Raw genomic sequence first — 17,678 nt, 5'->3', positions numbered from 1 at the left:
ACAGGCAGTCTAATTTCTCTTTATTAGACTCACTCACCTCTAAATACATGATCTCTTTTCCATCCTGTTATTCTTAGGTAACAAATTTCTCATCTTAACATACTTTCTTGTGTTCTTTACAGTAGGAGAGAAAAATTAGGACAAGATATTCTTGTTCTTGAATTCTAGAAAAGAATTTTACTTGTACCAGCTATTTTTTATTTCAGACTGAATAATAGGTACTTTTAGAATTCTTAAGTATTTTTAGTGCTTGTTTGCCATTTAATGTGATAGATTGAATATTGTCATGTAGTAGAAGAAATTAGCCTATTTAGATCTCCGTATCCATATCCATGAGAGTTCAAAGGCATGATGTCCTTAACAGTACTGAAGGCGGCCTGGAATATAGAGCTGGCCTTTCACTTTTCTCACCTTAACTCACCCAGCGTGGTTGGCTTACTTGTTCTTATTTCAAAATACTCTTCACTGAGGTATTGTCTTAGCTTACTTACTCGTAATATTCATCATGTATTTTTCAAATGTTGCCTTATCAGAATATCCTTTCTTCACCACACTTTGTAAAATAGCAAGCATCACTTTTTATTCTCTTTATTCAGCTTCCTGTGTATCTTACTTGTGACTCTCATGTCAGGTATTTGTTTATGTCCCTGTCACTAGAATAAAGTCTCAGCTATAAACTCTCTTAAAACTTTGGTACTAAATTAGTATCCACACATAGAAGGTATGCACTAAATATCTGTTGGGTGTAGAAATAAAAATAGGTAGCTATTTTGACTTTTTACTTTGTTCCAGGACTTTTCTAAGCTCCTTACATAAAACTGGTATTGTTCCTAATATATACAAACTAGGAAAATAAAACCAAGAAATATTAAGTACCTTGTCTGGGTTCACATGCTTATTATAAGTGGTACAACTAAAACTTGAACCTGTCTAGTCAATCTAGACTTAGAGCTTATCCTAGTACTGTGCTAGACTGTTCTTAGAAATGAAAGGGATCTAAGCAGTCATCTACCCACGCTTACGTGATACAGGAAAATATACTACATTTTTCCAGGAGGATGATCTGGTATTTTTGAAAATGAGGCAATCTTTTTAGTTAACTACATATCTCTGTTGAGTCAGTATCTAAGTAGCGATTTTTGATTGGTTTTTATTCTAACATCAAGAGGTAAAGATTGCCTTTGACAAAATTACCCTTCATATATTTTAAAAGCTTTTGTAGTGTATTGCCTTTGTCTTCCGCATGTGAAATATACTGATGCTTAGTCTCCCCTATACAAATTCTGCTGAAATTGTTTGTCTCATCCTTAGAGAATAGCGCTTTGAACTGAGAATAAACTTTAGTTAGAGATCCGATTAGTGAAGATGCACTTACCTATTCTGGATACTATGTTTACTAGTACAGGTAAAGATTATGTTGACACTTTTGGTAGCTATAGCATAATATTTTAAAGTTTTTTTTAATGTATTTTTTATTTTTTTTAAAGATTTTTTTTAATTTACTCATGAGAGACAGAGAGAGAGAGGCAGAGACACACACAGGCATAGGGAGAAGCAGACTCCATGCAGGGAGCCTGACGTGGGACTCGATTCCCCATCTCCAGGATCTGCCCCTGGGCCAAAGGTGGCACCAAACCGCTGAGCCACTGGGGCTGCCCTATTTTTAAGTTTTTAAGTTCTAGTTGGTGAACATGCAGTGTAATATTAATTTCAAGTGTACAATTTAGTGATTCAGCACTTCCATACAATATTTGGTGCTCTCCACAACCAAAGCACTCCTTAATCCCCATCATCTATTTAACCCATCCTTCCTCCTCTCCCTTCTGGTAACCCCTAGTGTGTTCTCTACAGTTAGGAGTCTGTTTCTTGGTTTGCCTCTCTCTCCTTTTTTTTTTTTTTTTTTTTTCCCTCTCCTTTTCCCCATGTTCATCTGTTTTGTTTCTTGAATTCCACATATGAGTGAAATCATACGGTATTTGTCTTTCTCTGACTTATTTCACTTAGCCTAATACTCTATAGCTCCATCCACATCATTGCAAATGGCAAGATTTTGTTCTTTTTTATGGCTGTGATATTCCAGTGTGTACACACAGACTACATCTTCTTTATCCATTCATCAGTTGATGGATATTTGGGCTGTTTCCATGATTTGACTATTGTAGAAAATGCTGGTATAAATATTGGTCTGCATGTATCCCTTTGAATTAGTATTTTTGTATTTGTTGGGTAAATATCTAGTAGTGTGATTACTGTATCATAGAGTAGGTCTGTTTTTAGTTTTCTTAAGGAACTTCCATATTCTAGAGTGGCTGCCTGCACCAGTTTGCATTCCCAACAACAGTGCAAGAGGGTTCTCCTTTCTCTACATCCTTGCTAACACCTGTTGTTTCTTGTGTTTTTGGTTTTAGTCATCCCAACAGGTATACAGTGAGATTGCATTGTGGTTTTGATTTGCATTCTGATGATAAGTGATGATGAGCATCTTTTCATGTGTCCGTTGGCTGTATGTATTTTTTGGAGAAATGTCTGTTCTTCCCATTTTTAATTGGATTATTTTGAGGGCTGTTGGTTTGTGTAAGTTCTTTATGTATTTTAGATATTACTTTATTAGATATGTCATTTGCAAATACCTTCTCCCATTTGGTAGGTTGCCTTTTAGTTTTACTGTATAGAAGCTTTTTATTTTGATGTAGTCCCAATGGTTTATGTTTGCTTTTGTTTCTCTTGACTCAGGAGACGTAGCTAGAAAGAAGTTGCTACAGCCAATGTTAAAGAGGTGAATGCGTATGTTCTCCTCTAGGATTTTAATTGTTTCATGTTTCATACTTAGGTATTTAATTCATTTTGAATTTATTTTTGTATATAGTGTACATAGGTTGCAACATTCTTTTGCATGTTGCTGTCCAGTTTTTCCAACACCTTTTGTTGAAGGGACTGTCTTTCCTGCTTTGCCAAAGATTAATTGACCATATGGTTGTGGGTTCATTTCTGGGTTTTCCGTTCTGTTCCATTGATCTGTGTGTCTATTTTTGTGCCAGTACCGTACTGTTTTGATGACCACAGCTCTGTAGTATAACTTGAAGTCTGGAATCGTGATGCCTCCAGCTTTTTCTTTTTCATGATTGCTTTGGCAATTTGGGATCTTTTGTGGTTCCATATAAATTCTCTAGGATTGTTTATTCTAGTTCTATGAAAAATGCTTTTGGTATTTTGATAGAAATTATATCAAATGTGTGTAGATTGCTTTGTGTGATATAGACATTTTAACAATATTCCTTCAATTCATGAACATGACATGTATTTACATTTTTTTAAAGATTTTATTTATGAGAGAGATAGTGTGTGCTCAGACACATGTGCACATGTGAGCTGGGGAAGGGGCAAAGGCAGAGGGAGAAGGACAAGCAGACTCCCCCCTCAGCATGGAGTCCCAACATGGGGCTCCATCCCAGGACCCTGAGATCATGACCAAGAGTTGAATGTTTAACTGACTGAGCCACTCAGGCACCCCATCTTCAATTTCTTTTGTCAGTGTTTTGTAATTTTCAGAACATAGATCTTTCTCCTCTTTGGTTAGGTTTATTCCTAGGTATCTTACTATTTTTTGTTGCAATTGTAAGTGGGATTGTTTTCTTCTCTTTCTGCTGCTTCATGATTAGTGTATACACTAATCTATAGAATATAATCTAATCTATACACTGTCTATACACTAATTGTATAGAAATGCAGTGGATTTCTCTACATTGATTTTGTATGCTGTGACCTTACTGAATTCTTTTATCAGTTCTAGTAGTGTTTTGGTGGAGTCTTTGGGTTTTCTATGTATAGTATCATATCACCTGCAAATAGAGTTTTACTTCTTTCTACCCAATTTGGATGCCTTTTCTTCCTTTTTGTTGTCTGATTGCTGTGGCTAGGATTTCTAGTACTATGTTGAAAAAAGTGGGAGATTGGACATCCTTATCTTGTACCTGACTTTAATGGGAAAAGCTCTCAGTTTTTCCTCACTGAGTGTCATGTTCACTGTGGTCTTTTCATGTATGACCTTTTTATGTTGAGGTACGTTCCTACTTTGTTGAGGGCTTTTATCATGAATGAATGTTATACTTTGTCAAATGCTTTTCCTGTATCTGTTGAAATGATCACATAATTTTTATCCTTTTTCTTATTGATGTGATGTATTACATGGATTGATTTGCAAATATTGATTCACCTTTGCATATTGGGCATAAATCCCACCTGATCGTAGTGATTGATTTTTTGTAAAGTGTTGTTGGATTCTCTTGGCTGGTATTTTGTTGAGAATTTTTTCATCTGTGTTCATCAAAGATTTTGGCCTGTAGTTCTCTTTTTTTTGTGGAGTCTTTATCTGGTTTTGTTTTCAGAGTAATGCTGGCCTTGTAGAATGAGTTTGGAAGTTTTCCTTCCTTGTCTGTTTTTTGGAATAGTTTGAGAAGAATAGTTATTAACTCTTCTTTAAATATTTGGTAGAATTCGCCTGTGAAGCCGTTTGGCCCTTGACTTTTCATTTGTTGGGAGATTTTTTATTACTGATACAGTTTCTTTGTAGGTTATCAGTATGTTCAAGTTTCCTATTCCTGTTTCAGTTTTGGTAGTTTATAGGTTTCTAAGAGTTTATTCATTTCTTCCAGGTTGTTCAATTTGTTGGCATGTAGTTTTTCATAGATTTTAGCATTTGGGAAATCCATGTGATTTTTCTTACTTGAGTTTTCATTTTATCTTCATAGAAACTTGCATATTTTATTAATGACAAGAAGTTGTAGTTACAGGAAGACATTTTTTTTTTTAATTTTTTTTTTTTTTTATTTGTGATAGTCACAGAGAGAGAGAGAGGCAGAGACACAGGCAGAGGGAGAAGCAGGCTCCATGCACCGGGAGCCCGACGTGGGACTCGATCCCGGGTCTCCAGGATCGCGCCCTGGGCCAAAGGCAGGCGCCAAACTGCTGCGCCACCCAGGGATCCCCCAGGAAGACTTTTTAAAAACCATGATTATATTTTGGTATTTAGGGACTTGCTGTTTTTACCTTTTTACTTCTGAAGTAGTAAATCCTGATTTAAATATTTTCAAAAGGCTCCTTCACGTAGGCAGCCATAAATATGAAAGCTTTACATTTCTAGCATTGTGCCTTTACCATTTAAGTTTCTTCAAAACAAAGCTAGTCCTAATGATTCGATTTTCTGGAATTGCACAGTGCTTTACAGCCATTTTCTTACAAATCCCTTTTAACAACCCCAAGATGTAATCCAGTTTTATCTGGATTCAACTACTTATATATTATTAAGAACTGGAGAAGATGTTATTTATGACTTTGTTTTCTTAGCCTCTGTATGCTGAGGCATACTTCCATGTATATTCTTGTATTTTATAACATAAGAAATCTTATAATACATTGGTGTATCACATAGACAAGTTCAATGTGTTGTATACTATTCTGTCCCATTGAGATAAATCTTTGAAAGTACTCAGTCTCTCAGTGATGATTCTACTTGTTTTACATTTTTAAATGTATAAAGTTACTTTCCTTAGAAGGACCTAATTTATGAAAACACAGAAACAAAATAGCATACAGATATTTGCTTCAAGTATTGATAGGCTAGGTTATTTAGACCATCTTTTCTCCTAAAGACAACTTAAAAAGTTGGAGAGAGATATAAAGAAAGATTCTTCTTTTAAAGAAGCTAAAAAGGTATAGGCCAAAATTAGGAGAATGTGGGAACTCAGAGACATGAGGCTAGCACTGGAAGCTACCCTTGACCTGAGGACATTTGGTTATCTAGAAGCAATATTTGTAAGAGTAATACGTAGGTTTTGTGGCCTGTGTACTGGTGGATTCTGTAGTAAAAAAGCCTGCTAAAGTGGAGAGTGGAAAATCTGCTTAAATTCCTCTCAACCTTCTTTACACATATACCCCCAAAGGGTTGTATCTGCAGGGTAATCATGAACTGGAAATGATTTGCCCCTGCTCAGGATCTCCAGCCCTTATGGTGTTGCTTTTTTTGACCAAGGAACCTGTAGTCTAAAACTTGGATTAAGGTGGTCCTAGATTAGTAGTGCCTCAAAGTGCTTGACAAAAGCTAACAAATACTCTTTGGAGGAAGGTATCTTCATCATAGTTTCAAATGATTCCTACAGTCCTTTTTCAAAAACAGTAACCTCCACCTAGAGAGTAGAAGTCTGTTGGAGATCATTGGAATGTGGAGGTAGGAGTTTCCATACATCTGTCTGGCTGTCTCAGGTCATTTTCTGCCCCTTCTCTTCCTCCTGTCGACTTTTGCTCCTGATTTTAGAGTTGTCGTAAATGGCATCACTTCTTAAGATGGTGAGAGGTGTGTGACAACCTCCCATTTAGACATGTAATAACTATCTTGTTTACATCTTCCAGTCTTTCTATGCCACTGCCTACAACTTCTACACCCTACTTGGGTCCTAAAGGCATGTATCAGCTTGCCTTCTCTACTATATTTCCCCTGCAGGAATTTGCTGGGTCACATTTCTCCCCTCTACTTATTCTTTGGTCCAGTTTCCATCTTCTAGAAGTTTGTTGACTTTCTCATTTGATCTTGTTTCCTGTAATGTTTTCTTATTTATTGTAGATTTAATCTTTTTTATTCTTTTCCTTTCACTTTAGTGAATTTCTGGAAGAAGAGTTTTAGACGTGTGTAAAACACTAGACATTTAACCAGCACTTCCGCATAGTTTATAAACATAATGTGAGCATAGGAGAAATTTCTGAAAATGGATCAAAAGATAGGGATGTCTAAATATTTTCTAATATTGCCAAGTATCCCTCTGAAGAGATTGTAACTCACACTCTTCACATTAGAACATGAGGATGCCTCTAATAGCATTTTATCCTTTTTTTTTTAAAAGTAGGTTCCATACCATATATGGGGTTTGAACTCAAACACTGAGCTTGAGCCTCATACTATACTGACTGAGCCAGCCAGATGCCCCACATTTTTATCTTTTTGAAATAAGTATATAAAGGGACATCTGGTTGGTTTATTTGGAAGAGCATGCAGCTCTTGATCTCAGAGTTGTGAGTCTGAGCCCCACATTGGGTGTAGAGATTTCTAAAAATAAATAAATGATGAAATTGGTATATAAAATGTTATGGAGGGAATTATAATACTTTTAAGATAATTTCTATAACTTCTTAGCTTTTATTTTTCTGTTTTTATTTTTCATGTTTAATCTAACTTGACATCAACTAAATATGTGGTCACGTATTTTCTTTTATCTTAAAGATGACCTTCGTTGTTTCAAAGAGTAAGTTTGTGTGTCAGGAAAAAGGAGAACTTCTTTATATTTAATGGTTGTGAATAAATCATGTGTCAGACATAGTCAACACTGTGCATGCATATCATGCATATTCATGGTAAAATGTGTTCATTGCTCTTTGGAGAAGAAAACAGCCAGTCTTCTTTCCTACTAAAATTCTTGAGGTGTTTCATTTGGTGGTGTGCCCATTGAGTCAATGTCTCCTTCTAATCCTGCCAAAAGAATCGTTTTTTGGCATTTTACAGATCAGTTCTTCTAGTTCTTCATAGAAGACTTTTTTTTTTTCAAATGAAGTAGAAAATTTAAATATGAGTTATGCCAAGAATGTAACACTTTCTTATTAACTGAAAACCAAATTTATTTTTAGTACTGTTGATATATTTCACTTGATTTGTATTCATTAGTATTACTTCCAGCTTATGGTCCATTTGCCAGTGATACTAATCAATGGCCTAAAATATTTAGAGTTCTGTTTCAGGATGCAGTTGAGGGAGGAAAAAAAATTTTTTTTAATATGTAAACTATTTTTTAAGTGGAGACATCATTAACTTTTTTTAAGGAATAATGTACAAACAAATACTTTAGGGTAATTATTTGTAAAGTATGATCCTCAGATCAGTGGCAGCAGCCTTACCTCAGAACTTAACAATGCACAACTTTTGGTTCTGCCTCAGACTTGCTAAATCAAAATCTGTGGGACCAGAACCCAGCAATGTGTGTTCTAATTAATAAGTCCTCCAGATTGTTCATACACTAAAAATTGGGAACCATTTCTTTAGGGATTAAGAGCATGGATTTTTAAATCAGAAATATCTGAATTCAAATTCCAAAACTCACTGTTTTAATATCTCTATAACTTTGGACTAGTTACCTCATTTCTCTAAGCCTTCATTTAGTTTCCTCAGTTGTAAAACTGGAATAACACCTCTTTTGTGTAGATCAGGTAAATGGGATTGTTTGTAAATTGGTCTGGTACAGAGCTAAAAGGTGATTACAGTAGCTTTACCATTAAATATACACTACAATTTATTGATTCTAAAACATAGTTAATATATATTTATGTTTCTGAAATTATAGGTATCTTAAAGTCACTTGATTGGAAACACTATCAATTTAATTGGTAAAAAAGAAAAAAAACAAAACTTTTTTTTCCTTAATGCCATATAAGATAATGGTGCATTTAAAATTCAGTGGTATCTGATTCAGTGATACATGTGGTATCATGTTCAAGGTGCAGGACCACTGTCAGGGTTGAGCATATATTTGAGTGTGTATTGACTGAATCAAGGTTTAGCATGGAACAGATTTTGAATTGGCCCCAGGAGGAGGAGATAGTATAATCAGAGACTGTAGAAGTTGAGTTTAGCAAACAGATATGACTGGAAATGTGTATCTCTTTGGGAGCATGAAGACAAATAATGTGAATACAGGAACACCTTGTTTCCTTGCACTTTACATATACTGTAGTTTTACAAGTTACAGGTTTGTGGCCAACCCTGTGTCGAACAAGTATATCGGCACCATTTCTCCAGCAGTATTTGCTCATGTCTTTGGCACATTTTGGTAATTCTTCCAGTATTTTGTGCTTTTTCATTATATTTGTTCTAGTGATCAGTGATTTATGATTTGCTGAAAGCTCAAATGATGGTTAGCATTTTTAGCAATGAAGTATTTTCTAATTAAGGTATATACATTGGTTTTAGACATAATGTTGTTACACACTTCATGGACTATGGTGTAGTGTCAACATAACTTTTTTTTTTTTATGTACTGGGAAACCAAAAAATTCCTTTGACTTGCTTTACTGCAGTATTTGCTTTAATACAGTGGTCTGGAACCAAATCTGCAATATCTCTGAGGTATGCCTGTAATATCAAGTAACCTAAACAAAAATTCATACTAGTATAGGAAAATGAAAAAAAAAAAAAGTATAGGAAAATGATTTTTATAAATTTTCTGAATAGGTTTTCATGCTCCCTTAAGTCAGTTACCATCATCCTTTGGCTTGTAACAAAACCCTTTTGGCACTTTAACAGTACATTTGCTGTTAAATCTTTGCAACCAGATTTGCTAAATTGAAATATCTAAGGATGAAGCTTGGATTTGTATGTATTTTGAAATATACCTAGGCTTCCTCCCTGGATATTTAAATACTACATCGAGGCTCTCCACATACATATATAGGCATTATCTCTGCCAGAATCAAATAAATTATATTTGTTTTAATTTTAATTTTTAAACTGAATTACTTTTCCAAAGTACCTTTTAAGAAAAACATTCTTTAATGAGTTATACTTTTCTTTGAGTAACTATCCTTTACTCTTCCTCTCCGTTATTTTTATCTCTTCTTCTCTTCTTTTTCTCAGTGGTCTCTGAAAGAGAAGGTAGATAGTTAACACTTTCATTTTTATAATTTGTGTGGGAAACCTTGCTCTATTATAATCCCCATGAAGTGGTATATACCCCAAAAGTTATTCTCCCTCTGATTGTATGCATCCAGTGATGAACTGTAGGCTATCTTTGGCTAGCTTTAACTTTAGCAAGTTCTTCTTATTTTGGTTGGAATTTATTGCTCTCTGTATCCACTTCAGTGTCTGTTTTTTATTATTGATGCTGTTCTGTGTTTAAGCATTAGGTAATCCTTTATCCTACTGCATATCTTTATTGCTTTTTCCTGAACCATCCTCCCTTCTTGAATTTGCAAACTGAAGAAAAACATTAATCCTATGTAAATAATTTTAAGATTCTTTAATGAAACCACCAACAAAAGTATATAGCATAGAACATCCAGATTTCATGAATTGTATTTCCTACTTTACTGGATTATGATTTCCAAGCATGCTCTTATTAACACAAGGTGGTCTATGCCTAACCTAGGATCTTTATTTTTTTTTTCTTTCTTTCTTTCTTTTCTTTTTTTTTAGAAACTTGTGGTGGAGAATGTTGATGTGCTAACACAAATGAGGACCAGCTTTGACAAACCAGACCAGATGGCCGCACTCTTTAAAAGATTATCATGTGGGTAACTCTTGAAACTTTCTATAAGCATTAAGAAGACCTTGACACTCAGTATTTATTTAGCTTTTGCTAAAACGTAAATATAAGTACTCCTTAGCTTATGAAGAGAGCAGAAAATATTTGCAGTGAAACAGTATTTTAAGTCTATGGCTTACGTATTTCACATTTATTTTACTATACTCTTAGTACCATGTATGAAATACTTGATGAATATTACTAGTTTATAAAGTCATTTAATCCAAGTAAGTCTATATTAATTTAGACTAAAGGAGAATTAACTTTTGAGTCTATAACTTTCTAAAAATCAACTTTATGGTGGTTTAGTTTGCATACGATGAAATTATGCATGTAAGTGAACGCTTTGATGAATATTGACAGAAGCATATATCTGTGTAACCATCATCACAGTCAAGACATAGAGCACCTGCATTGCCTCAGAAGTTCCCTCACGTCCCTTCATAGCCAGTTTCTGGCCATCCTCCAAACCCAGACGAAAAGTGATCTGATTTCTATGACTGTGGATTAAATTTACCTGTTTTAGAACTTCACCTAAATGGAATCACACAGCATATACTCTTGTATTTGCCTTTTTTCACTTAGTGTGTTTTGGAGATTCACCGGCTATGTGAAGTGAATCAGTAATCTGTTCCTTTTCATTGCTATCTAGTATCCATTGGATGAAAACCTGAGCCCTACAACTAAAAAAAATTGTTTTTAATATCTTCTTGACATTGGTTCTTTGTAGGAGAAGAAATAAGATTCATTGTGGAATAACAGTGAATCTTAAATATTTATCAAACTATATTTAGCCAGGTAACTATTTTAGATGCTTTTGAATTAATTTCATTTTCATTTGCTTTGGTCCTGGAACTTGACGTATAATTAAAAATCATTCTAAAGTCATACTTATTGATTCATTTAAAAACCTTTCCAACATTAAAAAATTAATGAAATACCAAATAAAGTATTCTTTGTGTTTGAGAAAACCAAAGAGTTTATTCTCCCAAATAAAAAATAATCCTGAAAAAATTATAGCCATGTATGTATTTTACTCAATACTTCGCCTTTGATAATTTTCTTTTAACTGTTACGTAGCTTTATCAAATTTTATAAATGTATAAAGTTTTAGAGAATCATTTTATTAGGCTATCTTATGCCTACCTTCAAAAATATAAACTTCTTTAATAAAAATTCATATAAAATTAAACTACATGATAGGTGACCTTGTAGAACAGCTCAGTTGCCAGAACTGGGAAGGCAATGAGGGAGTTTTTTACGTTGTTGGAACTGTTCCCCACGGAGGCAGTGGTGGTGACACAAATCTACATATGTTAAAATTTTTTTCCTAGAGCTATCTACCAAAAGAGGGAAGGAAGGTCAGGTTTACCATATGGGACTTTAAGAAATGAAATTAATGATAAAAATGAAAATACTGACTTGGTAGTATTAAAGGGAGGTAGAGTATGAATACTTAATAGGAGGTTATTTTTTAAATTTCTGACTGATCTCTTTGGTTCATTATTGTACTATATACTTATATTTTCCAGGCTCGTTTTCTTTATTCTTATATTTTTCATGTTTCTCCCATTTTTTTTTTTATTCTCCCATTTTTTAATAGTCAGTTGACCCACCCAAGAAGCCTAATTACCTAACTTCTTATTAGTAAATAACGTTTTCACTGTATCATCTGGTGAGAAGCATGGAATCCACTGTACTGTTCATTGCCTGTTTACTGTTACGTTAACTCTCCTGTTTGTGGAATTGAAACAAAATGGAGTTTGTTAAAATTCCAGACAGTTTGTAAATTTTTTTTTTCAGTTTGTAAATTTTCAAAATAAAATCCATAATCCTTTATGTAGATTCTGTTTACTTGAATTCTGGATATGGTAGTGGTGAGTCATGGTTTATGGAATTGTCCAAAATCAAAATCTGAATTGCTGAGTCTGAATGACCCGTGTATATCAAATTTGCCTATAAGTAGAATTTATTAATTCTTTTTTGTAATTTGGAAAAAGAAAAGCTGCTCAAGAATGGCTTACTTGGGACTAGAGAAAGCTGTTCTTTCAGTTGAAATATTTTCTAAAATACTCTGTTGTCTCGGATTCCTATCTTTGTTATCTTTGTGCTTCCTTCACCTTATATCCAGAAGTTGATACACTTTTGTAGCAGTTGGATTTCCATAGTCAACAACCATATTCTTTTTAATACCCTTAAAAAGCCATATAATTTATTAAAAGTGACCCTAATTGGGGCAGCTAGATGGTGCAGTCAGTCAAGCGTGTGACTCTTGATTTTGGTGCAGGTCATGAACTCAGAGTCGTGGGGCCTCAGGCTCAGCATGGAGTCTGCTTGAGAATCTCTCTCCCTTTTCTTCTGTCCTTTGTGCTCACTCTTGCATGCAGGCTTGCTCTCTCTCTCTCTCTCTGTCTCTCTCTCAAATAAATAAATCTTTTTTAAAAAGTAGCTGTGAATTGGGAGGTAATCTCAAAATAATTTTCAGTTTTTGGGCTTTTTAGCCATGTGACTTGAGCAAATTTAATACTGTCTCTATTTCTTTCTGTTTTCTCACAGTGTGTCTCCTAAGGCTCGCTTTATTGACTCCCTTACTAGAGACCTTCATTTTCTAGTTTTCCTGTAGTTATTCTTCCTTTTTAAAATCCATTTCATTCACTTTTGCCCTGATGTTGCCACCATCTACAAACCTACAAGTTGCTTCCAGAGACCTTTACTTTAGCAGTACTTTGGAAGGCAGCTATGCTCACCACTATACCACCAACGCTACTTTAGCAGTACTTTGAATGTTATCACCTGAAATTATTGCACTGGTAAGATCTTGAATTTGAAGCTTTACTCTCAGATCATAGTCCTGTCTTCCAGCTTTCCCACTTCTTCACTCCTACTAAATCTTTTGTTCTATCTCCTTGAAACTTGGATGTCTCCCTAGTTTTCTAATCAGCTTCTTCCTGGCTTTACTTCCTTATCCATTCTGGACTTTAAAATTCAGTGATTTTAATGGCATTCTCCTCTGCTATCAGATCTTTGACTTTTTGCTACGTTTGTCATTCCAAACAATTTTCCTGATCCCAGAAAAGTCTCCTGCTCCATGGAAGCCAGATACTGCTTGTAAAATAACACTTGTTAAAGTCTGTTGTTAAGCCTACCTTTTATTCATTCTAGTGTTATTCATATTGCTTAATTCTTGACTAGCTTGTATTCACTGTTTTGTTTTCCTGGTCTTCTGCTTTGAGTATAATGTGGCTACTCTCTGAAACTTTTCTGGAAGAGGTCATTAGTGACTACCCATTTGCAAAATCTGGGCCTCTTTCCTCTTACTCTACTTGAATAAGATTTCTTTTTTCCTCCTTTTGATTGAAATTTTATTCTCTTCATTTTCCAGTAATTTTACCTTTTTAAGCCATTGTTTTAATAATCCTATTGGGAAAATGTATCCAGTCGTATTCATCAGTGTATCTTTAAAATATTCATCCCCATCCTTGACTCTATATATGGAGCTCCAGGAATTTAATACCGAGGGCTGGTTTGGTCCGGGTGTGTGTGGTCTGTGGACCACAAGCAACAAGCAGGCATAGCATGTAGAAGTTTGTTAAGAATGTAAATTATTTCCACCCCAGACTTACTAAATCAGTTTGCTGCGGCCCAGCAAGTAATTCTGATTTGCATTGAAGTTTGAGAAACATTGTTAGATTATCTACAGCTATATGACCCACAGATACTTTGCAATATCTCTGGAATAGGAAGGATATTCCCCTCATTGGAGGTATGAATGGGTGAGGAGAAAAAGCCTGATATTCTTCTATTACTGACCATTTTATTACCTCCCATGCCATTCACCCAGTGATTCTCACAGGGAAACTTGGGTTCTGCTATCTTGACTTTTCCTATAATCACATTCCATATCTATGAGTAGCTGTTTATGTTCCAGATCAGAGTTTGCAAATTGATGGATCACATTTGGCCCAAAGAGAAAAAAATTTTGACTCTATGCTGCATTAAATTTAAAAACATTTTTTGATCATTATTTTAAAAATGGAAGATTTTGCATAAACATCCAAACTTCTGGGTCCCCTCCCCCCAAATTCTAGGCAGTATTTCCCCATATGGCAGTGATGGACTGGAGCTAAGTAGCAGTTGCCCCCTTTAGAAATGTTTTTCTTCAGTTTCCCCCCCTCACTGTTCTTTTGCTTAGTCTACTTCACTATTTTATGTTACCTACGGTAGATGTTTGAGCCTGTAACTCCTGCTGCAGATCCCACATCTTAAATATGATGCCTAAATCTATTCCTTTTATTCCCATGGTTCTCATTTAAGGTTTTGTCATTATTTTGTGAACTCCAGTCTTTGTTTCCTAACGTGTCCAGTCTTCCCTCTCTAGCCCATCTCCCACATATAGAGTCATATTGATGAAGATTTCTTTTCATATTACTCCTTATATTTAAAAACCCTGAACTACCTCCTCTTTGCTTGGAGGATAGTCTAAAAATCCTTAGCATGTTATTCAGAAGCCATTATTTAGATAACCTCTTTTTCCCCCACTACTTTTTGCCTGCCTGGCCTGAGATCCAAACATAGCCTGTGCTCAGTGTTAGTTCCTTGGCATGTATGTGCCTTAGTCTGTTTGGGCTGCTACAACAAAATATCACAGATTGGGTAATTTATAAACAACAGAAATTTATTTCTCATATTTCTGGAGGCTGGAAGTCCGAGATCATGGTGCTGGCATGGTTGGTGAGGGCCCACTTCGGGGTCACAGACTCATCATTTTATTTTCATGTGACTGAAAGGGATTGGGTTCTCTCTGAAGCTTCTATAAGGCAGTAATCAAATTCATGAGACTTCACCCTCCTGGCTTGAGTGCACTTCAAAGGCCCCACCTTCTAGTACCATCAGCTTTGGGGGCTTACGTTTTTAATATATAAATTTTGTAGGGACATAAACATTCACACCAGAGCAGGATGTTAATGGAAATTATGGGGGATAAAAGGAGATGCCAGTGCTTAAAAAGGTATAGCGAATAGTCCATCAATGATCAGTTAAACAACATTTCTTACCATGAAGTTTCTCAGAACTTTTAATATGTCATTATTACTGTGTATATTCAAGAGGAGGTCGTAAGATATAGTTCTGGCAAAATTAATTGATTGAATTCTGGGTATCATCCCATGGAAAATATATGATTCTACCCCACTACTTATTTTCTGATTATTCACCTTATTCTTTGCCATTCCTTTTTCTAGATCCCCTTTTATTTTGTTTCCTGGCCTGGAATGCTTTTGTCTTCTTACTCCTCCTTTATGACCAACTTGGATGACATTTTCTCAGATAATTACTTCCTTTCACCCTTCTTTCTTCTTTTTCTGGATGGTAACAATTTTCTAGTCTCATTTTTTGAATAACCATTTCATTAAACATCTTGTAGTTTTCTGAGTCTCAGGCACTCTACTGAGTGCTACAGAAAGATGAAAAGATTGATTTAACTGATAACTGCTCGTGGAATGTATAACATATTTGTGCCTTCATTTTGTGAACACCACTGTTTTAATTCTCATCACATTTTGGCTTATATTGTCGCTGCTAGCATGTTTTTTTTTTTTTTTTTTTTTGTTTTGTTTTGTTTTTGGCTGTTAGTATGTTTTAATAAAAGACGCTATGGTCACAGTTTAAAGCAAACCACGCAGGAGGTAGAAAGTCATAACAATTCTCTCCATTCCTATTTCTCATAGGTAACTATGGTTAAGGCTTTTCTGTACATCTTTCTAGAAATTTGTTATATATACACAAGTTGTGTGTGTGTGTGTGTGTGTGTGTGTGTGTGTGTGTATATATATATATATATATATACACACCCTACCATATATACATATGGGTAGGGTCGCTGACTCCCTGTGCAGTCAAAAATCTGCATATAATTTTTGACTCCTCCAAAACTTAACTACTAGTACCACTGTTTACTGGAAGCCTTGCTGATAAAATAGTTAACATATCTTATATATTATATGTATTATATACTGCCTTCTTACAATAAAATAAGAGAATAATGTTATTAAGAAAATCATAAGGAAGAGAAAGTACATTTACAGCACTATATTTAAAGAAAAAAATCCATGTGTAAGTGGACCTACACAATTCAAACCCGTGTTATTCAAGGGTCAGCTGTTAATCTTTTTGTCTCCTATAAATAGGGTCATATTTTCTTAGTTTTCTTGATAGTCCATTTAGACTGTTACTTATAGTCTAGATCATTATTCTTTTTTTTTTTCATTTTAAGTTTTTATTTAAAGTCACATACAAGGTTACTTTACTCTTGCATCTTCTCAATGGTTTCTTCCTTATATTTGCCCTTTTCCTTTCCTACATGGCGCTAGATCATTATTCTGTTTATATTTGTGTTCTTATTACACAGTATGATGCCTTGTATATTTGGAGTAATTCCATAAATGTTGGCTTTTTAAAATATGAAGGTATTGATCCTTCCCATTCTAATCTCCCTTGATTTTGTTAACTAAGTTTTAATATTGAATACATAGTAATAATTTTCAAAGTAATGCTTTCTAACCAAAATGTTAAATGATCAAATCCATTCGTAGTTGTCAGCAACCTGGTCTTACCAAAACTGCTTGTGATTTCAGTAGTCATTTTTTTGTTTCTTGACTCTCCAGACCTCCTCAACAGTTTAAGAATTTAGCGTCTCCAAGTTCTGGGACCATTTGAGGACTTAGCTCCTTTCCATTCTGGCAGCTTCCTGTTTCTCCCCTAGGCTCGCTCTCTCCTTCCCCCTACTTCTGCCATTTCTGAGAGGATTATACAAGTGGCTACTTATGTGATTATTTCCAGATTCTGGTGAACCATCTAAACCATTTTAAATAATAGTGTGTACTTGATGTGAACTGTAATTTCCTTTTAATATCATCTTTTGGTACCTTTGCCTCTTTAATGTTGTAGTCAAATTGCTCTTGTACCTTTTATCATGGGAATTTTATGACTAAGAGTTTTCTCCTAGTTAAGAAAGAATCAAATTCATACTCTTCTCCTCTCCTTTCTTCCAATTTAGCTGTCGACAGTGTCTTGAAGAGGATGACAATAATTGGTGTGATTTTATCCTTCCGATCGTTGGCACAAGAAGCACTTAGAGATGTAAGAAACCATTATAAGTACACATCCTATAGTCAAATAATCCCTTTTAATTTCCCAGGAATTAAAAGTTACTTAAAATTCTAGTTTACATAGTTATATAAAATCAAATATATAGAAATTAGAGTTATTTAAACATTTTTAATTTTGGTTTTGAAATTGGGGTGGGAGGGTATAGCTTGTCTGGATATTGCACTACTTTTTCAA

At 34.7% G+C, this 17,678-nt stretch overlaps 1 protein-coding gene across 2 annotated transcripts in view; it reads left to right on the top strand.

Annotated features, from left to right (window-relative positions):
• Positions 1-17,678, top strand: part of NCKAP1 (NCK associated protein 1) — a 101,955-nt gene that overhangs the window by 74,321 nt on the left and 9,956 nt on the right. For both annotated transcript variants that reach the window (XM_041773907.1, XM_041773906.1), the window contains 2 exons: positions 10,229-10,322; positions 17,392-17,474. In XM_041773907.1, coding sequence (XP_041629841.1) covers positions 10,229-10,322; positions 17,392-17,474 — 177 coding nt within the window. The remainder of the gene's footprint in view (positions 1-10,228; positions 10,323-17,391; positions 17,475-17,678) is intronic.

The sequence above is a fragment of the Vulpes lagopus genome, chromosome 11 (assembly GCF_018345385.1).
Source record: "Vulpes lagopus strain Blue_001 chromosome 11, ASM1834538v1, whole genome shotgun sequence".
In the NCBI taxonomy this organism is placed as follows: Eukaryota; Metazoa; Chordata; class Mammalia; order Carnivora; family Canidae; genus Vulpes; species Vulpes lagopus.
The sequence above is the reverse complement of the archived record's forward strand: the minus strand, read 5'-3'. Positions and strand labels throughout refer to the sequence as shown.